Raw genomic sequence first — 27,607 nt, forward strand, 5'->3', positions numbered from 1 at the left:
GTGTTGGAGACCCTGGCGGAAAGCTTGGCCCTCTTCCTGCAGGAGGAAGCTGGCGGGAGAGGCGAGGGTCTGAAATAGCCGCAGCCCCTGCTCTCAGGGAGCAGAGCGCGGGCTCTCGCCACGGGGTACTAGGAGGAGGTGCAGTTTCCTCTCCACCTCACCGTTCCTCTATTTTTATCTACTTTCTTCTCCTCCTCCCTTGTTCCTTGTTTCCCTGACTGTGACCTATCGCATCTTCTTGAGGACTTGCTCCATCGATCATTCTTACTCTCTCACACCTTTAATTTACAATTCTTTATTGAATTCTTACCCTAGCCTTAAAAAAATCCTTCCTGCAACCCTCTTTTCCTCTAAAGCTATCACGTCTTATCTTAACCAAGTCTTTATTGAATTTGTTACAATATCGCTTCTGTTTTAAGTTTTGGTTTTTTGGCCCAGAGTCTTGTGGGATCTTAGCTCCCCGACCAGCGATCCAACCGGCACCCACTGCATTGGAAGATGAGTCCCAACCCCTGGACCGCCAGGGAAGTCCTGTGATTCATAGTGTTTCTGATAAATATTTTTCCATATTGCTGGTCTCAACATGCTGCTCTCATTTTTAAAGGCTGCATGATATTTCATTATATATAATTGAAATAACTTATTGAATTATAGTTTGTGGACAGGGTTTCCAGTTCTTACTGGTAGTCCAGAACTCACTGCCTTACATGCTCTGGCCCCAAATTACGTGCGTGTGCCTTTGCCCACGTGGTTTCCTTGTCCTAGAATGCCCTTTCCTGCCCTAAGTAAACTCTCTTCTCCACCTCCACCACCCAGCTCCTCATATTTGAAACATGTGCATCTTTCAAGGCTTAATCGAAATGTCACCTTCCTCCTTATCTGAAAGTAATACGTATCTCTTCTATCTATGACTTTCTAAGGGTTCTTAGCACGTTCTTCCCTAAATTATAGCTCGTGGGTGATATCAGGCTGCAGCACAAAGAGCACTCGACATGGAATCATAAGACTTAGGTTCCAGGGCTTCTCTGGTGGTTCAGTGGTTGAGTCCACCTGCCAATGCAGGGGACGTGGGTGTGAGCCCTGGTCCGGGAAGATCCCACATGCCTTGGAGCGACTGGGCCTATGCACCACAACAACTGAGCCTGCGCTCTAGAGCCCGCGTGCTACAACTACTGAAGCCCACGTGCCACAACTACTGAAGCCCGTGCGCCTAGAGCCCGTGCTCTGCAACAGAAGCCACTGCAATGAGAAGCCTGCGCACCACAATGAAGAGTAGCCCCCGCTCGCCGCAACTAGAGAAAGCCCGCGCGCAGCAACGAAGACCCAACGCAGCCAAAAATCAATGTCAAAATGTCAGTATTTTGTACATTATGTCTGTAGTTAAAAGACTGTAACATTTGCCTGTGTAAATATAACTCCTGGGACGAGTGAGTGGGAGGTAAGCTGTGAAACTGGTCAGGGATCGTCCCGTATTTCAGAAGCCCAAGCTTGCAGCAGCAACTAGAATACACGTGTAAGACATCCTAGTCAGCACCCTATGGTGAAAAGTCGACCGTTCTGTAGCACAGTTGGGGATTCCTATAGGGCCAAGGTCAAATATGTTACGAGAAGAGAATTTTCAAGATTTCACAGCACAGCTACCCCACTGATGGGTTCCAGTTTGGTTTGGACTAGAGGAATTGAACATCCCTAATTGAAGAAATTGGCGCTGGAAGAATAGTGTTTCGGGAAACTCCATTTTCTCCCTCCTGTGTTCCTCCCTACTCTCACTCCCTGACCACATTCACAACACCTCTGACGCGGGTGCGTGCTGGGTTTTCCCCCACAAGCTATTCTCTGCGACACCAGCTGGGGGTCCCACAATTTAACTCAATCCGGACACTACCTGAAGGTAGCATCAGATCCCACAAGACTGCTCCCGCCCACTTCAGATGCTGATGGCAAGTCCTAGTTGTCGCCTGTGCCTCTAATAGATCAGCTGTAAGTCAGAAGTTCCCATGACCCCTTCCTCCGAGTCCATTAATTTGCTAGAGCAGCTCACAGAGCTCAGGGAAACACAGACATTTAACAGTTTATTAAAGGATACAGATGAACAGCCAGATAAAGAGAGACATAAGGCGAGGTCTGGGAGGGTCCTGAGGACAGGATCTTCTGTCCCCCTGGAGTTGGGGTGTGTCCCCCTTCTAGTACTTGGATCTGTTCACCAACCTAGAAGCTCCCTGAATTCTGTACTTTGAGAATTTCTACGGAGGCTTCCTGACATCATCATGATTAAGCATTAACTTCATTTCCAGCCTCTCTACCCTCTCTGGAGAATGGAGGGTGGGGATGAAAATTCAAAGCCAAGCAGTGAGGTGGAAGGAAAACCAGGAGAGTATGTTATCCTCCAGCCTCGAGAAACAGGTGTTAAAAAAGGGGGTGGAGGGACTTCCCTGGTGGTCCAGGGGGTAAGACTCCGCGCTCCCATTTCAGGGGGCCCAGGTTCGATCCCTGGTCGGGGAATTAGATCCCGCACGCATACCTCAACTAAGATCGATCCCGCATGCACACCGCAACTAAGATCCTGCATGCTGCAGCTAAGACCCAATGCAGCCAAAATAAATAAATAAAAATTAAAGAAAAAACAAAACTTTTAAAAGCGGCGAGGGGGGCTCAGATGAGGACTTTCGGATTCAGCAAGATGAGATATGTTAGTGCAGTGGTGAAAATAACAGCCCAGTGGAATAAATGGAGAAGAAAATCGAGAGGTGAGATAGGGAAGTTTTACTGTGTCTGAGGCAGAGAAGCGAGGCTCTTGCTGAGGGTACCAGCGGCCACGGGAGAATTTTTTTTTTTTTACTTTTTGGCCACACCGCGAAGCATGTGGGATCTTAGTTCCCCAACCAGAAATTGAACCCACGCCCCCTGCAGTGGGAGCGCTGAGTCTTAACCGTTGGACCGCCAGGGAAGTCCCAGAATTTTGTTTTTTAAGATGGGCAATATTATAGTATATTTGTATGTGGATGGGAGCGATGAATTGGAGAAGTAGAAATTTATTATGAGGTAGAGGAGAGATGGCTATTTTCAAAATCGCACGGTTTTGAGCAGGAGATGAGATCCAATCCACAAATGATGGCCGACCTTTGACAGGCCCATAGAAGTTTTTTCTTGGAACAGAAAGGAGGGCAGAGCATGAGTGTACAGTTGGAGGAAAGCGGTGAATGTGATTTTGTCTGTTCTTTTCCAGGAAATACGAGCTAAGCAAGCGTGGGCAGGGGAGTCTGTGAGTTGTGAAGGAAGAGGACCAGGTTGGGGACAGTCTCCCCCCCCCCCCATAGTATTCCTTTTACATAAAGATCACAAAAGAATGTTTTTCTTTCAGAAGTAAAGTACAAAAACCATAACTTTTTTTTAGCCCTTGCTAGGTGAAAGAACACAGAAGTCTTTGCTGGCATATAATAAACACAACTTTTTTTTTTTGCTTGACAGTTTTTCATTTCTTATTAGGTCTACAAATGAAGTTAGATTGCAAATTTGTGGGGAAAGATGTCACTTATAATATAACAAATTCAACAGATATTTTCTGAGTTACCACTGGTGTCAGGCGCTGTTCTATAACATTGACTAAAGGCACAAAGATCCCTCAAGTGTGACAGACAGGAGACGTAATAAACTATATATTGTGTTAGAAGATAAAAAGTGCTATTAAAAAAAAGAGAATAGAGAGAAGAAATTGAGAGTACAAGGGAGGGGCTGGGGATTGTAATTTTAAACCGGGAGTGAGGGAGAGCCTCATTGAGGGGGTGACTGTTGAGCAAAGGTTTAAGGACATGAGGAAGTTCCTTAGCTACTGGGTTACCTGGGGGAACACCCAGAACAAAAACTGGGGCTTAGCAGACACATTTGCTAATGATGCTGAGGGAAATCTTAAGAAATTAAAGGAAAAGAAAGCTCTGCTCTTACAAATTCCAAGGAAGTAAAATGACAGAAGTGGAGAGTCAAGTGTGGGTTTGCCTGAGCTGTAAGAATGAGAATAACCAGGATGTAGTATATTTCTGGAAAACACAGATCTTCAAGGAGATAAGTGCAGAGGTGAGAAAGAAAAAACATGGAGAGGGGCACCCAGCAAAGGGGAGAGCTCTGGATGGGCACCCAGGGAACGCTGCTCATTGCAGGGAGAATGGAGATCACAGTAGTGCAGAGTTTGTGGGCACCAAGATCAGGGCAAGGATTTTACTTCCCTGGGCTACTGCTTTTGATTTTTGTACTAATTGGACAGTCACACAGGTCTCTCTCTGTTTTCTGTTTGTACGTTTTCATTTTCACATCAGTCCCGTCCTGAGCAGGCACACTTTGTCCCTGTTGCCCCTTTAGGGGCTGGCTGTCTAAAATTCAAGTCCCAAATAAAATCTATTAGTAATCATTTAATAATAAAACTGGAGTGGAAGTCCCAGTTTAAGCCTAAACTGGATTATCCTTATATGTTCAGGCTCTATCTAAACATGTTCTGAGAACTGAAGAGACAGGCCTACTAGGAATCTCTTTAACATAAGGAATGAGAATCTTCTCTGCCAGAAACCAGCCCTCTGAAGGGAAAAGAGAGTCAGGGAGACAGCCCTGGTCCAGTGAAAGAGAGAAGAGGTGATTCTGAGTATACAGCATGATTACATGTATATATCTCCTACTGCAGTCCACAGCAGATTCTTCCCGGTGCTGGGAGACAGCAGCAAGTTAAATAGTAGGACGTGTTTTTCAAAAAAACCTGTCAGGCATCAGGAGCTCAGAGCAGGTCTGATTTGAAACTCATGGAAAAGAAAGTGCCTCAAAGTTGGGGAGGGAGAGTCTTCGACGCCAGTAGAGAGCTCAGCAAGGTTCAGTCACATCAAACTGGCGTGCGCAGTCGCAGTCGGGATGTCTTTCGCACAGAGTGGCAGCTTTGGTAGCCGTGCGCAAGCGTGGAGGCAGCAGCTAAGTGGGAGGAGCCTTCTCAGGGAGCCCCTCCCCTTCTGCCAGGTGCCTTAGGAGCAGCAGCGGTGGCGGCCCTGATGGAGTGGAGCTGAGTTGGTTCAGCCCAGCGCTGTCAGGTTTAGCAGACAGAATTAGATGGTGCCTGCAGCAGCCACAAGCTGCCTTTCCAGGGGCCCCAGGGCAAGGAGGCCTTGAGCAGAGCCAGTGCAGGAGTAGAGCAGCAGAGGTCCTAGGCCAGTGGAGCACGCAGTCTGGAATCAGACTGCCAGGTTCAAATCTTGCATCTGTCATTGACTAACTTTTTTTTTTTTTTTTTTTTTTAATTTATGGCTGTGTTGGGTCTTCGTTTCTGTGCGAGGGCTTTCTCTAGTTGCGGCGAGCGGGGGGCCACTTTTCATCGCGGTGCGCGGGCCTCTCACTATCGCGGCCTCTCTTGTTGCGGAGCACAGGCTCCAGACGCGCAGGCTCAGTAGCTGTGGCTCACGGGCCTAGTTGCTCCGCAGCATGTGGGATCCTCCCAGACCAGGGCTCGAACCCGTGTCCCCTGCATTGGCAGGCAGATTATCAACCACTGCGCCACCAGGGAAGCCCCCATTAACCAGCTTTTAAGCCTTGGGGAAGTTACAAAACTTTCTGTGTCTCAGTTTTCTTCCCAGTAAATAATACCCAGCTCATAAGGATTTTCAGAGATCAAATGACAGGAATTGGCAATAGTAAGCACACCATGTGTTAGCTTATTTGTTTTATCATCCGTATGACAGCTCACGCTGGTCTAGCGCAACAGTACCTGGAATTCACATTGTTTAATTGCATGACATACCAGATTACTGGCAGCAACCTTAAGTGCACACTAGATGAGAAGGAAAGTGTCCAGCCATTGCCGCCCCCATTATGTGTTTCCTAAATGCTTACTCTATTCCAGGCCCTGATCTGGGTGACTTATAGCTCTGGAATGTCAGGTAAGAAGTTAAGAACTGTCACTGTTTAACTGTGGGTGAGGGTTTCTGCAGAGGGGGGACAAGAGTTTCCACTGTATATTTTTTATGCTTTGGGGTTTTTTTTCTTTAACTGTTATATAATATATATTCCAAAACATATGCTTGCTTTTCAGTGCCACACGCTGGCAGTTCATGCTCCTTATAAGACCACTATTTAAAATTACACAAAGACTTTATTGCGCCGGTCACCCGGCGGATCGTCATTCAAATAAAATAACCACTAATGACGCTAATTAATTGGAAGGGAGTGATGGGGGGCGGGGCGAGCGGCAAACCGCAGGTCACTAGCCCGCGACTATAACGGGAGGCGGACTCTCGCGGGAATCTCAGAGGCCCTAGCAACCGGCCACGTGACTCCCGGGGCCGCCCGCGCTCCCCCAGGCTCCGAGCCCAGCAGCCACGCTGGCGGCGCTTCTCGGCCAGGGGAGTGGGCGTGGCGAAGGCCGTGCGTGGTACGTGCCCCGCCCCTCCCCGCCCGGAGCCCGGATGAAGAGTAACGCCATTACCGCCGGAGTCGCCGAGAGCCCTTGCGGACGGAGACCGGACGCCGGAGTGGCCGCGCCATGAAGTCTCTCCCCCGCCTGCTGCTGCTTCTCCTGCTGGTGTTCCCCGCCACTCTCTTGCTCCGAGGCCGCCCTGGAGGTGAGGCGAGGGGAGTGGGTGGCGGGTGGGTGGGAGACGCCGCGACCGCAGGTTTGAAGCTGGAGGCGGCGGCGGCTCCTCCTGGGTCCGGCGGCCCCCTCACCGGCCTCTCCGCGGCCCCCGACCCCCGGCTCGCAGGGCGGCCCCCCGTGCGCCAGAGCCTGCCTGACCCCCGCCTCCTGCACGCGAGGGCTGGGCGCTGCCGGCGAGCTTGCTCGGGGGCGGCGGGCGGCTCGGGCTCGCGCCTGCAGCCGCGGCCTCGGCCGGAGCGAGGGACGAGGGGCGGCGGGCAGGCTGTGCCCGAGCGCGCGGCGGCCCCTGGCGCTCCAGCGGCCGCCGCTCCACCCCGTCCCCGCCCCTCGGCGCTGGGCTGACGTGTCTTTAGCGTCCACGCCAGGAGTTCTCCATTCATTTGCTGAAAGCCTTGTTTTCTGCTAGCCTGAACTCTGAGCCGTGCTGCTGGTCCTCTCCCCGATTATCAGCACATCCCTCTGTGCTCCCAGGTGTCTTGATTTCCCCAGAACTCCCCATCCTCACCCGCCTGTCCAGCCCTGCTCCCAGGCGGGCTGAAGGATCCCTGGGCATGTCCGGGACTTGAGCCCTCCTTTTGCTCTCCTTTTTTTGTAATTATTTTTCCCGTTTTGTTTTGTGGAAGCATCGCATTGTCCTGAAAAAAATGTAGTCTCCTTCGAGCTGTACGTGTTTTATCTAGGTTTGTTCCAGCAGTTAACCTGGTGTGAGAATAGGTAGCAGGACGTCAGAAATGTGGAAACTTGGCTTCTTAACTCTGGTTCTATCGTGAACTTCCATTTTCTCCTCTGTGGAATTCAGTCTGACTAAATGATCGCTAGAGTTCCTTTTATTCTGTAACTTTAAGCAAGCTGTGTGGCAAAGTGAACGATAATGACAGGTATCCACGAGTTCTTTTGCAAAGAAAAGTGAACTGACTGGCTTCTATTTAACGGATAGAAAACCAAGTGGGAGAATTAACCAAAACCGTTAATTCATTTGCAGGTTTAAATAGGAATGCTTTTCCTTTAGGAGTTGCTTGCTGGTCGATGTTTTCATTTTCTTTAAGAAAATTTGGTAATCGTACTTGTCTAGAATCTAAAGTATATTTTTTCAGGCTTTCTTTTCTTAAGAAACATCAGTATCTAACTGGGTATCTTTGAACACTTTTTGTGCAGAGTGGCCTGTCTTTCAAAAGATGTTTTCTCTTAATTTTTCCAATGTAAAAGTGTTAGTTTTTTTTTTAGGCACAAAATTGTTACTGGTTAGCATTAAAACATTGTTTTATAAATGTAGGGTGAAAGCCATTGTATATATTGAGAAGTCTTGAAATTTGAGTACCACTTAATTATGTCAGATGTAGGTATTCTTACCGGTTTTACAAAATGACTTGTAAATTATGAATGCACTGTTTAGTCTATTCAGCAAGCAGTAGAAGCTGATTTTCAGTTCATAAAGTGTGGTTCAGTGTTCTTTAATATTTGGCATAAGTCTTAACGGGCAGTAAGAACTCAAGGAAGTGGGAAAGACTTAAAATGCGGTCCTCTTAGTATATACTGTTTCTCCTGGGTATTACAGCATGTGCACATGCTTCCTTTCCCATATTTTTTTCCCCTCTACTTAATTGCCACATCATCATTCTTTCTGAGAAATGTTGGAAGAGTCACTAGAACTTTGAAATTTCTTTTGAGAGTCTTGCCTGAAATAGATTTAATGTGACATGTACTTTTGCCTGTAAAGTTATGATGTATAGTTTCTTGGCGTTATAGTTATGCTTGCTTTCACTATGATGTTAAGTGTAGGAGAAATAAAAAGTATCTTAAAACATGTTTGAAGTTGTATGCAAAAATAAATGCATTCTTTCTCAGCTCTCAAACTTGAAATTACCAATATAGTTTTTACTAAACCAAATGTGTTTCATGAGAGCTAGTTTTTACTATGGATGTCATACAGATACTTGTTCCATGGAATTAACATGCTATCGAGTACTAAGAGTTTTGAGCTGTAGTCAACTCTAATAACAGGATTTCTTGCCTAGATATTTAGATTGCTATTTTCCTTTAGACCTGGATTTTTTGGGTTTGTTTTATGTGGTTAATGATAGATTAAATTCTGGAGTTTCTTACTTCTAAAACAAACTTACTTCCTTTAATATGCTTAACAGAGTTGCTTGAATTTCTTTATTTGGGCTTTAAGGCATCTTTAGTTTTAGCAGCTCATTTTTCCAGCTGCTTTTTAGAATTAAACAGCATTTCCCACTAAAATTAATGTGCAGTTGGTAAGACTAACAGTAAGATAAAATCATATGAATATTAGACAGCGTCGTCATTTGGCATCACTAGAGTGAACTGGGAGATTGAGTTATTCCGAGGGAAAGTTTTCATTGCCTATATACCTGAGATTTGGAAACATTGGTATTCCAGGGTAAAGGTTAATTGCTTGTTCTTTATTTTATTGTTAGGCTCATTGGCAGCGGCTCAAGATCTTACAGAAGATGAAGAAACGGTGGAAGATTCTGTAATTGAAGATGAAGATGATGAAGCAGAAGTGGAAGAAGATGAACCCACAGATTTGGTTAGTGCTGTATTTGATTTAATACATATATATAGTGTATCTATATACATGTATTTAGCCCTTATACAGACAAATTTGGTATTAAAATTCTTGCTTTTAGAGGTTCGTTACTGGGATCAAAGTGGATTGAATTTGGGAGAATGGGGCCAGTCATTGAGGATGATCTGTAAGTATTTTCTGGCACAAGGAAGGAGACGTGGAACAAAGCACAGTTCAAGGTGATATGAACTTGAGTCTATGAGGGTAACGTTATAGTAGGCCCACTGGACCATTTGTTGTTGGGTTTGGGATACATACTACTTAGCTTTCTGGTCTTGGGCAACTTACCTTTCTGGGTCAGTTTCCTCCTTCTGCTTTCTTTCCTTCACTCAATAAGCAAGTATTTATTGAGTTCCGACTGTGTGCCAGGCACTGTTTTGGATTCCCCTGGTGAAGAGACCAGAGATTCTCTCTGCTCTCATGGAGTTTATGTTCTTGGGACAGTGTGTATGCATTTTGGTGGCAGGGGGTGAGGAGCAGACAGTAAACAATATATAAAATATGTTCTGTGAAGATTCCGCTTAGAAGGAGGGCTTAGAGAAGATCTCTTAGAAGGTGTCTAACGTTGAAACTTCTACTATAAAATTATAGTATGACAGTAAGAATATTGGGCTAGAATCAAGATCATTGTGGCATGCTTCTAGCTAGTTTTATTTTCTCTCTTTGACTACTGTAATTTCTCCTACATAGAACTGGTTTTTAACCACTTTTGAACTCCAAAATCAGTCCTCTGTGAAATCTTAGCAACAATATTGTCTTTGATGTTAGAAGGTGAAGGCCATCAAGTGTGGACTCTGTCAAATTTTCTACATTCTACTTCTGAATATATTATTCACTCATGTTTTCTACATCTCTCCTTTAACAGTGAGTTGTCTTTACTCTTTTCTAAGGCCGGCCCTACCACCTTCTCCCCATCTGGTCTTGTGAGATCTTGTTTATTATCCTCTTTCTTTCTGTAACTTTACGCATTGATCCTTCTCCGTGACTTAGTTCTGTTAAGCTACAGATGTGCTCACATCCTCCGCTTTGTGTTCCTCCACCTGAAGTTTACACGTTTTCTTTTCTTTTTACCAGCACAGTTCTTTTTTTTTCTTTCTTTTTTTTTTTTTTTTTTTATAAATTTATTTATTTATCTATTTATTTTTGGCTGTGTTCGGTCTTCGTTTCTGTGCGAGGGCTTTCTCTAGTTGCGGCAGGCGGGGGCCACTCTTCATCACGGTGCGCGGGCCTCTCACTATCGCGGCCTCTCTTGTTGCGGAGCACAGGCTCCAGACGCGCAGGCTCAGTAGTTGTGGCTCAGGGGCCTAGTTGCTCCGCGGCATGTGGGATCTTCCCAGACCAGGGCTCAAACCCGTGTCCCCTGCATTGGCAGGCAGATTCTCAACCACTGCGCCACCAGGGAAGCCCCAGCACAGTTCTTGAAAGAGGAAATTGTACCGTTTTCTTTTCTGCTCATTTCACATTTGTTCTCTAACAGTGGTTGGTCTGGTCCCATGTATCTAGTAAAACTGTTCTTGCTAAGTCACCAGTGACCTAACTGCCAAATTCCTGGCCTGTTTTCCGTTCCTCCCCTGTGTGGCCTCTTTAGCATTTCCTGAGCACCCCTTCCTTGAGTTCCCTCGTTGACCTCTGTGGCACCCCCATCGGTTTTCTCTGTTCAGCGGCTGCTCCCTGGTCTCTTCCGCCTTCTCTCCCTCTGCTCACTCCCTTAATGTTGATGACACCTGTGGTTTTAGCGACCACTGCCTTACGTGGATGACTTCCAGATCTCGTTTCTAGCCGCCTGCCTTACCGAGCTCCATTCCTCTGTTTCCAGCTCTTTGTGGGATAGCACATCTGGATGTTCCATAAGTACCTCAAATTTTATCTGTCCAAAATGGAATTCAGCATTTACCATCCATCTTACTTCCATAAATTAATTCTGTTTTGATAAGGTTCCAGTGCTTCAAGCTTTTACCTTGTTGCTTTCATTTCTTTTTATTCCACAACCTGTTAATCAAATCTTAGGGATGATTTCTCTTGTTTCTCAAGTATATCCTTTTCTCCTTATTTGACAGCTGTTTCTGGTCTCTTTTCTTACTTGTGGGTCTCTTTTCCCAAAAGTAGAAATTCACTAAGTCTTAGTAAATGAAGGTATCATTAAAGATACTTAAAATATAACTTACAATACAATTGAACGAGTTGTACAACAGTCATTGAAGAAATGTTTTGAGTGCCTTAAGCATATGAGGTGGGTGTGGAGAATTTTTAAAATGTAAGACAGGCTTTGCTCTTGAGAGGTCTGTATTGGGAGAGAGAGAGTATTTACATAAATGAAAAGTTAAATGCCAGTAAACAGTGGTGCCCTTAAGCATCTCGATTTATTAAGGGCCTGGACACTTCAAATATATGAGTATCTGTAATTCTCATTGATGCCTGGAGAAATGCTGCACTGGGGTTTAAAATTTTTAGTTAAAATTTGTTGACATTTTTAAACAATTTTATTGGAATGTAATTTACATATCATGATACTTGCTCATTTAAAGCATACAGTTCAATGGTTAATAGTAAATGTACCAAGTCGTACAAGTTTGAGTTTCAGGACATCTCCACCCCAGTATTTCCCTGGTCACATTTTTTTAAAAAACCATTTCTTCCAAGTTTTGTGATGACTTCTTACAGGGAAATTCTTAATTGGGATGGAAAGACCAATAACCAGGCCCTAGCACGGGTCGGCAGAATGCGAATGCGGGACAGAGCCAGCTCTGCCCAGCCCCGTGTTGTCCCTGCCTGCTTTCGTGCTGCCCCCGCAGTTGCATAGTTGCAGCAGGGACCTCGTGGTCCCCGAAGCGGAAGACACTTTCTACCTGAGTCCTCAGGCCAGCGCCTCCTTTGGAGTCTCTTTCCCTTCGCCCTTTGTGGGGGAGGGGTGGCACGAAGAGTGTGTATGACACTTCTTCTTTTCCCGGAAGGTAGTATTCCTGGCATTTAAACTAAGGGGAAAAGTAAGTACTACCCGTTTTAACTAGAAACTAAATGTTCCTTTGAAAAATACTGTTTTTAAACTTCTTTCAAACTTTACAGAAGATTTACCAACCCACACTCTAGAACCTCGCAGTTCAAAGTGTGATCCAAGTACCAGCTTCATGGGCATTTCCTGGGTGCTTGTTAGAAATACATACAGAATCTCAGGCTTCACCCTGACCTGAGTCATAGCTGCAGAATCCCCAGGGGATCAGCATGCACATTACTGTTTGAGATGCGCTGCTCTTGAAGTTTTATTTTCACCGAAAAGTTACAATGAAATTCATTCCACTACTAATCCCAACACAGCCTTGGAGAAGCAATGTATATATTGTCCCAAATCTAGTGAAGTCATTATTCTTAAATGATGTTGTTTTTCCCCCATAGTAATCTGCTTTTAACATTTTTCTTAGGCTGAAGATAAAGAGGAAGAAGATGTATCTGGTGAACCTGAAGCTTCACCAAGTGCAGATACAACCATCTTGTTTGTGAAAGGAGAAGGTGAGAGGGGAATGTTGGTTGTAATTCAAATACAGGAATTTTTTTAAATGGCTAGCTCACTTTTTGGGGAAGCATTAATAATGATTAAGGTCTTTATTTTACAAGTATAGTGTAGACACATTTTGGGGAAAAACCCACTTGCATGTATGAATACCCATATCTGTAAGGTAGCGTTTCTGGCATTTAAACTACGGGGAAAAAATAAATACTATCCATTTTAACTAGAAATCAAATGTCCCTTTGAAAGATACTGTTTTTAAACTTTTTTCAAACTGCCACAGTAAAATAACATTCATATTTTGAGTGTAAACATTAGTGAAATATTAAATCTTTACAGTTAGGCCTTGACTAGAGCCTATGTTGCATTAGAAGAAAATTAACTAATGGCTTATATTTATTGAGAACTATGTGGCAGGCACTGTTTTCAGTATTTTGCCTGTGTTATTCAATTCTAATAGGAACCCTAAGAGGAGAGTTATTGTTGAACTGAGGTTTAGAGAGGTTACGACTTGAACAGGGTTACTCACTTAGTAAATAGATTCTGAAGACAGGATTCAGACCCAGATCTGTCTGACCCCAGAACCTGTGCTTTATGGATGAAGCAGCTCTGTAGACCACAGGATAATTATCGAAGACTTTTTATTTGAGGTTATTCATCTTCTTGGTCTTCTCAAGCTTTCTGTTTTATTCCCACGTACATTCTACCTCTGTGCCTACAGAAAGTATAATTTGAGGGGTTTTTATTGTTGTTGTTGGTTTTTCCCATTTATTTTTGTAGCTGCCTCCTTGGGTCACATTTGTTTGCATTTTGACTAACTGCAAATAAGGATTGCCTGATTGATTTTTTTTTTTTTATGTTTTAATAGATATTACAGTTTTCAGGTGAACCTCTTAGACTTTACCTTTCTGTCATTTTTCTCTCCATTATCTGCACAGAGCGCAGATACTGAGTTGGAGATGAAGGTGACTTCACCAAGACATGTAGCCCCACTGCAAGATAATCTTACTGCTGAAAGTATACAACTCCTTCTTAGACATACAACTTGGAAGTGATCTGGTCTTAAATTGAGGTGCTCAGTTCAACTCTTAAGTTGGAATGCTGCCACGCAGACAAGGGTTTCAGCTTACACACGAACTCCAAGTTGCTAGTTAGTGGATGGCTGGAGTGCTCTACTGAAAAGGGTTCTGAAACCAAATCCATACATAGCAGGAAAGGGTGCCAGAATCCATTTGTAATGTCTACTTATTTTGTACCCTTTGAATGTTTTCTAATCTTCCTGTCTCTTTTTTTGTTTCTTAGATTTTCCAGCAAATAACATTGTGAAGTTCCTGGTAGGCTTTACAAACAAGGGTACAGAAGATTTTATTGTTGAATCTCTAGACGCCTCATTCCGTTATCCTCAGGACTACCAGTTTTATATCCAGAATTTCACAGCTCTTCCTCTGAATACTGTAGTGCCACCCCAGAGACAGGCAACTTTTGAGTACTCCTTCATTCCTGCAGAGCCCATGGGTGGACGGCCCTTTGGTCTAGTCATCAATCTGAACTACAAAGATTTGAACGTAAGGCCCTCTAAACCTTCTTCTTCTTCTTTTCTTTTTTTTTTTTTAAGTTAAGAATGGATGAGGACAGTTGACATTGTTTAATGAATATTCTTGTATTTATTCATTCAGGTGCCTATTTTGTGGTTGAAACTGACAGGCAGCAGGGAGGCAAAGATAAATTGTACATCTCTGTCTTCAAGTCTATAATCCAATGGGGCAGATGGTTGTAGACAGACAACATCACAGCATGATAAAGTGATACATACTAGAGACAAGTAAGTGTAGGGGTAGGAAAGTGAAAGTGACTCCAGCTGAATCTTAAAAGGAAAAGGAACAGTAAGCCACACAGTGGAATCTGCTACTTCTTGAGATGTTAACATATATTAAGTAATTTTTGTACTTCCTTTCGTTGCTTGCATTTTGCCCATTTTACTGCTTCTGTTGGTAAGTTTTAAGGACTTTCTGTGACTATTTTTCTGTCATTTTGTACACTCATAGAGAAAATGTAACCAAATATTTTTAGGATGTTAGTAAGGCTTATGGTTTATGAGAACCAAATAGCCTAATATAAGCTCTGTTGTCTTTCTTAGGATATTTTACTATCTTTCTATAGTATACATATATCCAATGAATGAATGAGAGAAGCCCACTAGAATTTTACTGCTGGGAGTTGACCTCTAGATGACAACTGTCACGTCCTCCTTCAGATAGAAAGCACATCTAAACCATTCCCTTTCGAAAAAGTTTTCTGAGAAGGAAATTTCATCCTCTCTTGGAAGCTTATTCAACCTTTTCATCACCCTAGTGTCAACATATTTACATCTGAGTTAAATTTCTCATGCTGCAGTTAAGTTTTCCTTTTGTGTCTTTTTTTAAAACTACTTAGTGGAAAGTGGGAAAGAGTTTTCATCTTTTTTCTTTTTTTGGGGGGTGGGGGTGGGGGGCCATACTGCACTGCTTACGGGATCTTAGTTCCCCGACCAGGGGTTGAACCCAGGCCCCTGCAGTGAGAGCGCTGAGTCCTAACCACTGGACCACCAGGGAATTCCCCATCCTTATTTTCAAAACAATGTATTAAGCTTCCTCAACTTTATAGTTTAGTAGCTTGAAGGACTGTGTATTTCATCAAGTTTTCAACCAGAATTAAACTTAATCCAACAAGCATATATGTAGCTTCAGTTCCATTTTGAATGTTTGTTTCATCTTGGAATTGTCACTAGAGGAATGCTAATAGGACGATCTTGGATAAGACTTAAATCGTTACAGTTCAGCAATAAGCAGTGACCGTTTTGAAAAAGTACTACCTCGATGCTTCACACAAAACACTGAACACAGCTGTGTGTTGTCCCAGTGATTCTCATGTATTTGAAAACGGAAATTGTGTTGAGCTGACAGAATTATTTGGAGACCACCACAGAAAAAGATTTTGATACTGAAAGTCATTAACCCATTTAATATAAACTGATTTCCAATCCATTGTCAATTTAGAACATGAATTTGACTTTTGTTCAAGGCTAGTTCTTAAAATGATGTTCTTCTGGAGCTCCTGCTGTACATGTTCATGCTCTTCCTTTCTCGTTTGGAGGATTACCTACAACAGAAGCCAGGGCTTCTGGCTGAAGAGTGTTCTGTGGGCTCTGTTTCTTTCTGCACGTTATCCTGTTTTTTACTTTACTTCCCTGGTTTCTCACATCTTCTCCCATCCCCGCCAAAGAAAGTGGGGACAACTTTAGCAAAGTTGGAGGCCTTTTTTATTTTTGAGGAGAAAGTAACATCATAACGTTGAGTCCCTGACATTGAATTGGTGCACTTACGTACGACTCTGTTGAGTCTTACTGACCTTCTAAGCGATGAGAAAGCGGTAGGGTATCGGTAGGGTATCTGTAGGGTAAGTTTGAAGAAATCTTGTAAGCTTTCATTCTTTCAACACATTTCAGATTTTTGTGATTTATTTTTTTTAACAGGGCAATGTTTTCCAAGATGCTGTCTTCAATCAAACAGTTACAATTATTGAGAGAGAAGATGGGCTAGATGGAGAAACGTAAGTGAAAGTCGCAGTGCGTAGGTCTTGACCTCAGAAGGTAGGACTGGGAGGCTTGCTTCCGTCACTGTATTTTTAATGGTGAAAGATTAGGTGTAGATTGGGTGAAATCCTGACTACTTAAATTCATACTTTAGATGATTCTTAGAACTGTTAATACCAAGTTAGGAAAGATAGTTAAAGCTAACAAAAAACTGTTTTAGAAAGATAGTTTGCTTTTTGTTCTTCCCGTCTTTAAATTGTTTTCCACCCCGTCCTCTTAAGTTGGTCATCAGCCTCATTTAAGTTTCATGCCTCCAAAATTACTATTGAAAACATAAACCAGAAGATTTTATCTTGAAAAATGTGTCCTTTGCGAATGATGAATCATTTTTCACTGTGTACTTATATAATTCACTAAAAGTAACTTTTAAATAAAATTGTGCAAAGTCTAATATTTGAGGAAGACAACACCTAATGCAGCTGTTTTAACTGAGCTTTGACTATAACAAATTATGAAGTAATTCATTGTAGATCATATGCCTTTTTTGGGGGGTGGGGACTGACTGTTGTTAAAGGTAAATTTATAAAACTGTTACCTGGATCTACGTTGAATTTAAAATATTTTGTTCCTTTTCCCCACAAATTATTTGGAAAAATTATATTTTGTTAGAATTATTGTTGTAATTAACTCATACCTCTTAGGAGTTAAAGCACAATTATAGTTTTAATTAGCTGTGGTATTTCTTATGAACTAAAGCCAGTTTATATTTTCTCCTTTTATATCAGAATCTTTATGTATATGTTCCTTGCTGGTCTTGGGCTTTTGGTGGTGGTTGGCCTTCATCAACTCCTAGAATCTAGAAAGGTAAATATAGATAAACAGCTCTTACAGCCATACTTCAAAAGTCGTTACAGTACTAAGTACAGTCTAGTTATTTGTGGCTTCTTGCTCTCACTGTGGGTTTGTAGATTACAGGTTTGTTGTGCCTTTTTAAAATAAAGCCTGAACGAAGTGAGAGTAGCACGGACATATATACACTACCGAGCGCAGGGTGGTTGGCTGGTGGGGGACGTCAGCATAGCCCAGGGAGATGGGCTCCATGCTTTGCGATGACCTGGGGGGTGGGGGGCCCGGGGGGTCAGGGCTGTGTGTGCATGTGGCTGATTCTCTTTGTTGTGCAGCAGAAACAAGCACGCTATTGTGAAGCGGTTGCACTCCAGTGAAGACCTATTTAAAAAAAATAATGATAACAATAAAAATAAATAAAATAAAGCCTGAAGAGGAGACCTTGGGTGTATGATTTGGATTTGTTTAGACTCTACTGCCACGTGCAGTTGGTGTCCTTTGTCTGCATTCTCCAGGATGATATTTACCTTCTCACTGTTACGTAACTCTGTATTATGCTAGAATTTGTATTCCTAAAACTCAGACATAAGATTTCATTCTTCTGTTTATCATACTCTTTCATGGATATGTATTTTATCTATAAGTAATGCAGCTTTCATATATTTGCTTTAATACTCTTGACTATAGGGCTGACTTCTGATTAGCAATTAAATGAGTCTTCATTTGAAAAAGAACGAATGAATTTGGCTGTATTTAAGTCAGAATTGTGTTTCGAGTTAGAATAGTAGAGTGGCAGCATTGAAGCACCTGGTGTAATCATGGTTTCCTGTCTCTGAACATGGTAGCTAATTCTGCCACTGTATCCTCATGTCCCTCTTCTCCCTCACCCTGCCAAAAAAAAAAAACCAACCCCAAAACAAAATAACCCATACTGTTCCTCTCAGTATATAACATGATTTGTGTCAAATACACTGATATGAACTAGACCCTAAACAATTGCTAGACATTTTGGTTAATCTTTATTAAGCAGTAAGTCAGGCAATCAAACCTATGTAAAATTAGCAGTAAATGTTATTAATAAATCCTTACTTTTTAAAAGAAAAATACTTAGTGCTTGAATGTTAATTTTCATAACTTTCTTTACCTTGTTTTCATAATAGTCAGCATTTTTGCTATAAGTTTATGTATTAGGTATAAGCCAGTTTTTCAGTTATCTCTGTGTGTTCAGAGTCCAATTTTTGGACTGTAAAATTAATATTCTGTTTCTTATGTAAATAGGTGGGTTTTTTTTTTTTGTTTTTTTTTTTTAAAGAATAGGACCAAAGAGTGGAATTGAATCACTTTCTTACTTTCTAGCAGTTTTGCTGCAAATACTCAAGGAACAAAGTTTGAGGTTGTTAGCTTAAATGGGATTATATGTTTTTGTTTTGTTTTATTTATGCCAGCTGTTTAAGTGTATTTAGCTAATAATGCAGGGATCTGCCTGCATGCAACATTTCAGTAATTATCCCAACTTTTGTTTAATGTGGAAATAAGTTTATTCTTTAAGATTTGATTCCCAAAATGAAAGAAAATCATTGTAAAAATAGAAGTTCTTACTTGGTCTACCAATTGTGTAATAACATATGAAGCTTTACAGCAGAGGAAAAGTCGTTAAAGACTGAAAATAAGTAATTGTGCAGATTTATTCCTTATTCTTTATATTGGTGTAGACATGATGTTCCCGCCTCGTTAAAAAAATATTTGAGGAATATGTTTTAGGACTAGAAGAGAACATGTTTATCTATTATATTTAAGTGGGTAGCTTGATGGGCGGTTTTAAAATTATAGTAAATAATATAATGGAACTCCTTTACAATAATGTTTTTATGTTCTTTTAGCGCAAGAGACCCATACAGAAGGTAGAGACGGGTACCTCGAGTCAGAGTGATGTTGACATGAGCTGGATTCCTCAGGAAACTTTGAATCAGATCAGTAAGTACTCCTACAAACTCGCCTGGGAAACTTTTCTGTTAAATGGAAATTAAGTATCTTAGATTTGGCAAAAAAATGCTTGGTCAGTGCTCCTTAACACTCATCTTTTCATGGCTTGTACGAATCTAATATGATGAGCAATGAATGCATCACATTTTTACTCTGTGCACTATTTTTATGCTTTAATTTAGAAATGCTTCCACATCTGCAGTTTGTATACAAATGTGTGAATTCTCTATATTCCTAACCTTTTTCCTGTCTCTCTTCTTTCCTGTGGCTTCAGTGCAGAGTAGGAGAGGTGAGGCAATTCATCTTTTTAATGGTGTTTGATGTGGTGTTGGGAGCTGTTGTATAGTTTGTGAATACTTTACAGTAAGTGTACTGAATAAGGGAACAGTTTTCTATCACCATATTTATTAGAAGAACTGCCAACTACCCGCTATTTTTGAAAGAATAAACCTACAGTACTGCCTGATAGTCTACCTAACGTATATTTCAGTTTCTATTATATATGCAGTTAGTTAAATATTAATCTTTATAGAAGAATATAGATTTTTTTTCTCCAATTGTAATTGGACTTTTTAAAAACATTTGCCATAAAAGCAGTATGGCTTCATTGCCTTTTTTTTTATAACAATTTTTAAAAATTTATTTATTTATCTATTTATTTTTGGCTGCGTTGGGTCTTTGTTGCTGCGTGCGGGCTTTCTCTAGTTGCGGCGAGCGGGGGCTACTCTTCGCTGCGGTGCTTGGCCTTCTCATTGCGTTGGCTTCTCTTGTTGTGGAGCATGGGCTCTAGGCACACGGGCTCAGTAGTTCTGCCCCAGGGGCATAGTTGCTCCGCGGCATGTGGGATCTTCCCGATCGGGGCTCGAACCCATGTCCCCTGCATTGGCAGGTGCATTCTTAACCACTGCGCCACCAGGAGGTCCTGCCCTTTTTTTGGGGGGTGGAAAAGAAAAAAAGTTCAGAGATAACCTCCTGGCTCCCCTAGTTCCATTTTCCATAAATAATTGGTACTCATGTGTTACTCTAAGTGTTTTCTACACGTGTACCAGCTTATATGTCTGCTGTGTCTGTGTGTGTGTTTACACAGATGGCATCATGTGGCACACAGTTCTACAACCTGAGTTCTTGTGCCTTGGATGTCTTTTTTTGATAATTACTTACATATTTACCTTATTCTTTTTAATAACTACATAGTATTCTTTTACAATTCTTTTATATAAATGTGTCAGAATTAAGCCTGTTCTATATTGAAGGATGTTTGTTATTTCCAGTTTTTTGCTCTTAAAATTAATACTCTACTGAATATTCTTAATATATAAAATTATGGGATAATTTAAAAAATTAAGATGTAATTGACATATAACATTAGTTTTGCATGTACAACATAATGATTTGATATTTGTATAAAATGTGAAATGATCGCCACATCATCTAGTCAACACCATCCCACACAGTTACAAATTTTATTTTTCTTGCGATGAGAGCTCTTAAGATCTATTCTCTTAGCAACTTTCAGATATACACTACAGTGTTGTTAACTATAATCACCATGTTGTATATTAAATATTTGTGACTTATAACTAGAAGTTTGTACCTTTTGACCCCCTACTCCTATTTTGCCCACTCTCCTACCCGGGATAATTTTTTTTTAATTAATTAATTAATTAATTTTTGGCTGCGTTGGGTCTTCGTTGCTGCGCGCGGGCTTTCTCTAGTTGTGGCGAGCGGGGACTTCTCTTCGTTGCAGTGCATGGGCTTCTCACTGCGGTGGCTTCTCTTGTTGCGGAGCACGGGCTCTAGGCGCGCGGACTTCAGTAGTTGTGGCACGCAGGCTCAGTAGCTGTGGCTCACGGGCTCTAGAGCACAGGCTCAGTAGTTGTGGTGCATGGGCTTAGTTGCTCCGTGGCATGTGGGACCTTCCCGGACCAGGGCTGGAAACCGTGTCCCCTGCACTGGCAGGCGGATTCCTAACCACTGCGCCACCAGGGAAGTCCCCAGGATAATTTCTTAAAAGTAGAATGGCTAGGTCTAAGATTATGCACATTTTAATTTTTATGGAAAGTGTTCCATTTCCTTCCTGAAAGGTGGTGCCAATTTATGTTCTCAGTAATGTATAATATTGCCTGTTTCTCCTCCCCTCTTACTAATCATTCTCAAGTGTTAAGTATAATAAAATGTTTTAATCTGCCAGTATGTTACAAAATGGTATCTCATTTTTCATTTACAGTTAAGAATGAGGTTTGGCTTCTTTATGCATATTTATTGGCTACTTAGTATTTCTTTTCCTGTGAATTGGCTGTTCAGGTTCTTTCCAGGTTTATAAATTGACTTGTCTTTCTACGTTGAAACGCAAGTGCAGTCTGGTAGGCGCTTTAGTAAGAGCATAGGAGGGGCCTTCTCCAGGTAGGAGAGTAGGGAGATCATTCACAGAAGGGGTTGACAATTGGCCGATTCTTGAGTTCTGTGAGGGGGAGTCTTTTTTATGTGCTCTGCTATGGCCTTCTGACTTTCCTTCTAGCCAAATGGCAGCCATCAGATACTTTAAAGCAGAGAAATAACAAATTCATGTTTTTTTTTAGAAAATTATGTGATAGTTTTGTGGAGGCTGGCTAAGAAGTGGGAGCTGCTGGACCCAGGGATACCAGTTAGGTGATTTCAGCAAAGCGTACGAGGAACCATTAGGGCCTAAGCTAAGGCAGTAGTGAATGGGAATAAAAGGGAAGAGAAGGATATTTCAGAAGTGGAGCCGGTCGGGCTTTCAGTGACTTTTTGGTAGTTTCAGGAAGGGAGGAGTCAGGGTGCTCTGAGTTTGGGCAGCTGGATGGAAGATGGTCCCATTAACAGCAGGGGACTCTAGGAAGAGGAGTGTCTGTGCACAAGGAGGGATGGGTCTGAGTTGGATCTGTGAGTGTGAGGAGCCCGTGCAACTCCGGTGAGCGTGCGAAAGCGTGTGTAGAGCTCAGGCGAATCAAGACTTGGAGACGTTGGGACATGGAGCCTAGGAGACAGCTGAGGGTCTCTTTAAGGACAGATTTCCCATGTCATCCGGCATTCAGTGTAGCAGGAAGTGGAATTGGGTGGAAGTGTAGACCATGGCCTCTGTAGTGCAGCAGGATTGCTTATGTAGACTGGGAGATTGGTTTCATAGTATCTTTCTCCCTGACTTGTTATTCATGAACTTAAAAGCTGAGAATTATTACAATTACAGAGCAAAATTCCAATCACGTATAACTGTATTTTCATTCAGTAAGTATTATCTGCGGTGCCATAACACTATGATATGCTAGGTTCTGAGTGGTATGTTAAAAAGAAGGTAAGAATTATACGTATTACAGTTTTTCAGGAGTTTACATTTTTGCTTGAGGAAAATAAAGCACATATATGAAATAATATGTGATTATGTGCTAGAATGAATAATGTAGACAACTTAAAAGTTAGGAAAGGGGGATCATAGTTAGAGTCAAAGGAAGTCTTGTTGAAGGAGAGAATAATCACGTGTCTCAGGTGATGAGTCTCGTTCAGACTGTAAAGGAAGAAGGGTGGTTTGAAACAATTTGATCCCATTACTAAGAAGTTTTTTCTTGTATGTTTTGCATTTCAGAGTAGGGTGCTTCAACTTCCCTGAGGTCTTTTAACTGTAAGTGACAGGTTAGCTGATTTTAATAGAAAAATTATAGGATCTTCGCTAAATGCAATTTCATATGTGTACATAGGGAAACCTTTATCAGAAGCTGTAACTATGAAGTCTTCTGTGTAATGTGACTTTAACTCAGGGATCTGTTAGAAAACTGTGACATGTATCTCATTAATAAAAAAAAAAAATCCATCTGAAAGTTATTTATATAGTATTTCCCCACAGGTGAGGTAGGAAATTAGATTATGCAGTCCCAGAAAGAGGAAAGGGACCATTTTAACTTTCTGCTAACATCTTGCCTTTCTCTTTTCTAAAATGAAAAAAGTTGGAGTGAGTTACCATCTTACTACAATTTAGTCTTTTTTTAAATGGGCAGGAGAGGCATTTTTGGATCTGCCCCATTTATTCAATATGAGACATCATGTTTAAGGTTTTCTGTTTTCTTTTTTTAAAGTTTTTTAGGGTTTTGGGGGGGGTAAGAAGGAGGTGGTTTCCTTTGATGACTGAGAAGCACCATTATACACATTTCATTGTTCTTTGCTGAAATGAAATGCCACTTTCTAGGCTGTTGAGGCATTTGGAGCCATTTTCCCCAAAGCTGGATGCCTCCAGGCTGCTCTGTGTGTGTCTCATTTGTCTGCTGCTTAATTCTGATGAGCTAGACATGTGGGAGGGGAAGGTTTTAGACTCACTGTTAAGGTAAGTTGGATCGGCTGTCTTACTGATGGAGTGAAATTCATGTGTGTTGGACGAACAGGCTTTGCAGGTTCTCCGAGGCTCTTTTTTGTGTATTCCTGCATTTAAAACCCTGCTGCAGGGGGTTGACATTGTTGGGAGTCAGTAAGGACCATTTTAATCCATAGTAACAGCTGTGTCCACACAGGTGGCTGTTAGATTCTGAAGCATTTTTTGGAAAAAAAAAAAAGATTATTCAGCTGCTGCTTACATTTAAAAATTATTTAGGAGTAGAAGACGCAGTAATTCGTAGTCTAAGCTTTCTGAAAATTTGATGAAAGTTGTAGGCTTTCTTTGTCAGAAAAGTGTTTCTGTGCTCAGCTTTAGGCACTGGAGCCCCCGAAACACATCATTACCAACCTACTCAATAAAGCACTGAGGCCAGCTCTCACGTGATATTTCAGTCATTAATTCTTAAGCAGTTTTTTGAAAAGAATTTTTAGCTTCTAAGTACTCTTTGTAAACATTTACTGTATATTTTTTTAAACTGGAAAAATAATTGTAATGTGTAACTTACTCCGCAAAGAACTACGTTCCTAATAGGTTAGGTGCTCCTAGAAAATATGAAAAAGACAATGGTCAGAGAGAAGACAGTCTTTCACTTTTTAAAGAAACTTCTAGATGACTCCTTACTGGATAGAAGTGGAAGATACTCACCACCAGTTTATTTTTTGCTTAACAGACCACACTAAGACTCTAACATAAGAGAAAAAAGTAAAAAGATACTGTTTATGTGTGTAGGATGCTTTTAGTATTGATGTGCTGTATAATTTCCTGTAACCTGCTGCTCATTTCAGGTAAATTTATGAAATTACCAAAAATTATGCAAACTGCATGGCGCTGCATTTATAAATATTAAGTCTTTAATTTGTAACCAATATAAAATTTTTATGCTATTTGTAGAGTTTACTTATGCATGTATCATGTATAAACATGCTGAGCTGTAGAATTCAAGATTTTGTATGGTAGCTTCAACATTACAGTGATCAAGATTAGATCTTTTCCCACCCTAATTGCAAAAAGATTTAATTGACATATAATGAATGACATATTAGTTCCAGGTATACAACATAATGATAACTTGTACACATTGGAAAGTGGTCACCACGGTAAGTCATCATCTGTCACCATACAAAGTTACCAAAAAAATTTTTTTGTGTGTGATGAGAACTCTTAAGATTTACTTAGCAACTTACAAGTATGTAGAGTTTCATTTTGAGTTACCTCTTGAAGGATTATTTTAAAGGTTAAAAAACCTATGCTAGATAAGAGGTATTATTAGATGGTCTTCTTGCATGTGTGTCGTTTTCTTAACTTAATGGTAAAGTTGAAGGAAAATGCTTTTGAATTGAACACATACACGATAGCCAGGCAAGTCAGAACTTTCTCTTTTCTTCCAGATAAAGCTTCACCAAGAAGGTTGCCCAGGAAACGGGCACAGAAGAGATCGGTGGGATCTGATGAGTAAATGTTCTTTGTGCAACAATTCGGTCTTTACTTAACCCGCCCTAATGTTTTTCGGCCTGATGGGAATTAGTGCAGAGAAGCCATATCACCATAGAAGGCAACTACTACTTAATGTGTGGACTGAGCAATCAGAGTCTGTGGCGATAACATTGCTGAAAATGCACTGCATTTATTTTTCTAAAGTAACAAATTTGGTTTTTTTAAAACCATTAAAATCTATGTGAGTGTGTGTGTGTATGTATGTGAGCAGTTGGTCTTACCGGAATCATTGTTGAACTATCTGAAGCATGCCTTTAGAATACTAAATACAATGCTATTGTCTCTTCCTTTTGGACATTTTCTGACATTTTCCCCCAAAACTCAGCATTTGCCCGGTATGACTGTAGATGTCCTGCCTTGGACTGTTCTTAAAGAAAACAACGTTTCTTCTTTAGAATAGCGCAAATCCCGCTTGATGGCACAAATTTGTACACGTTGTTGCTGTTTTACAACTAGTATTCTAAAGGCACGAGCAGGCGTAGCTGCTTTTTAGCAGTAGAACTGTTTTGGTATTTTGCTGCTGTTTACTATAATGCGCACCTTCCGAAACCTTCCCAAATAAGTTCAAGGAATTTGGGGATCTCTAGCACCAAAATTGTGAAACATGAAAATTCTGGTTTTGATACATAAAACCAACTTCACTCTCTTTTTTTAAAAGAAAAAAGGTACATATGTGGAAACTGAGTTGTCCACTGTTCTATTTCTGACCCAAGAGATAGCTCTGGGATGATTTTTAGACCACTCTCTGTTTTGTTTTTTTAAGAGAGCATTTTCCTCTCCTTAATAGAAGCATCTTGCTTAAGAAAAAGTTGCCTTGGTCTACAGACTAAGCAAAATTCCAACTAATCCTAACCTGTTAAAGAGTTGTTAGATAATTTTTAATGGTTAACCAATTGTTTTTTATCTAATCTTTCTTTGGGGTATTTTGGTTGTTGATTTTTTTTTTTCCAAGTTAATCTGAAGAACTCCAAAATTTTAAGCACTTAAGGTATCAGAACCAAAATTAATTGGGCTTCATAAAATCCCTCTTAGTTGCCCTTGCCCTAGGTAGTAAATTAAGTTTGGCGTTATTGTCAGGCTGGATAAGCAGCAGAGTAAAACAGTATGAACACATCCGAGGCTTTTCCCTCTGTCTTCAAGTCATATTCTCCCACATAATTTTGTAAGGAAATGGTAAGTGAAATTTTAGTAGCTGTTTGTTTAATTCCTGATCTGTCTTCATTATAATGAACTGACCCCTCTTTACTATAATCCCCACCTGCACCCGTGCCCACACAAAAAAACAACGAAACAACACAAATGAAAAACCTTTCCAAGTTGCTTAAGTCCTTAAACATCTGAGCCAAAGACGATGACAATAAAACAAGTTACTGTAAAGCTGTTAACCGCTTTGCAAGTAGGGCTAAGGTGTCAAATTAACTATATTGGCAGTGCTGAGCTATAAACTTTCTATACCTGTAATATAAAGTGTTTGAGTTTTTACTTGGGCTGTATGATCAGTAGTTTAGTTTGGAAAGCTCTGTGAGCTCTAAGAAACCGCATGGTTTTTATTTGATGTAATATAGGAGACCCTCCACCTTCTCAAGGAATATTGATATATTTCAAAACATTTTTGTGAATGTCCAAATTTGTGAAATTACTAGGACATAATGAAGTAAGGTGTAACTCAAAAAATTTAAATGACCTCTACAGAGCATTTTATTGAATTCCTGGTGATACTTAGGCAATGGCAAAGCCACGCTGAGTTACAAGTGCCAGGCCTTCTGACTCCTGAGTAATCTGCCTTATGTGTATTAGACCTTCCATATCTGAGGTTCACATTAGCGCACGGAAATTATGTCATATTTTATTTTTTAGCATAGATTGGGAACACTTAAATAATTTTAAGTCCTCAGATGCCAGGGGTCTCTATAGTGTCAGTGTTTAACAGAAACTAACTCCATAATGAATGGAATTCAATTCCACACATGGTTTGTTCAAGCACACTTACTTAATAAGTAGCCTGTTTTTTAAATGTCTTTTTTAAATGTAAATATTTGAAGTTTTTGTTTGTTTTGATATATTAATTTGCTACACCAACCATGGTTTCAGAATTCATCTTTTGAACAACTTGGTTCCAGAGTCTGTAAAATGAACTGAGAATCTTGTGTATTAAGCCTGTCACTGGGACGTGTGAGAATAATGTGTTCATAAAGCATGGATCTCACCTTGGTTGTACAGCTGCATCATTCATTTCATGGTCTTACATAGTAAGTGACTTGTAAGACTGTTCCTGCCCCCTTGAAGAGGGAAATGGTACCTCCAAGGTAGAAGCCTGAGGAAAAGAGAAATCAGAGGGAAAGGATCATTGACTTGACTCTAGTGAAGTTTTTCATTTTAAATAAGCTTCAGAAAATAGTGACTTTAATAGGAGGAAAAGGCAAATTTACATCTTAAAAAGAAAAAATTTAAAAAGCCACTGCCCTGCCCTAAAGGTGTATTTGCAGTTCATGAGCCTGGAATTGTGTTTTGGCTCTGTTGGGAAGAAGCAGACGGTGGTGATGTGATCTTGAAGCCTTTCCTTAATGACGTGCTATTTTGGAGGTACAGGAGTAGATAAATGTAACGGTATGTGAGGCTCT

At 41.1% G+C, this 27,607-nt stretch overlaps 1 protein-coding gene across 1 annotated transcript; it reads left to right on the top strand.

Moving 5' to 3' along the window:
• The first annotated feature begins 6,407 nt into the window (after window positions 1-6,407).
• SSR1 (signal sequence receptor subunit 1) lies at window positions 6,408-25,273 on the top strand. The gene is made up of 8 exons (XM_068557091.1): window positions 6,408-6,587; window positions 9,058-9,170; window positions 12,626-12,713; window positions 14,014-14,276; window positions 16,223-16,299; window positions 17,068-17,146; window positions 19,009-19,102; window positions 24,881-25,273. Exons 1-8 carry the CDS (start codon window positions 6,509-6,511, stop codon window positions 24,946-24,948), a joined length of 861 nt encoding a protein of 286 aa, XP_068413192.1. The 5' UTR covers window positions 6,408-6,508; the 3' UTR covers window positions 24,949-25,273.
• Window positions 25,274-27,607: the final 2,334 nt, after the last annotated feature.

The sequence above is a fragment of the Eschrichtius robustus genome, chromosome 12, assembly GCF_028021215.1.
Source record: "Eschrichtius robustus isolate mEscRob2 chromosome 12, mEscRob2.pri, whole genome shotgun sequence".
In the NCBI taxonomy this organism is placed as follows: Eukaryota; Metazoa; Chordata; class Mammalia; order Artiodactyla; family Eschrichtiidae; genus Eschrichtius; species Eschrichtius robustus.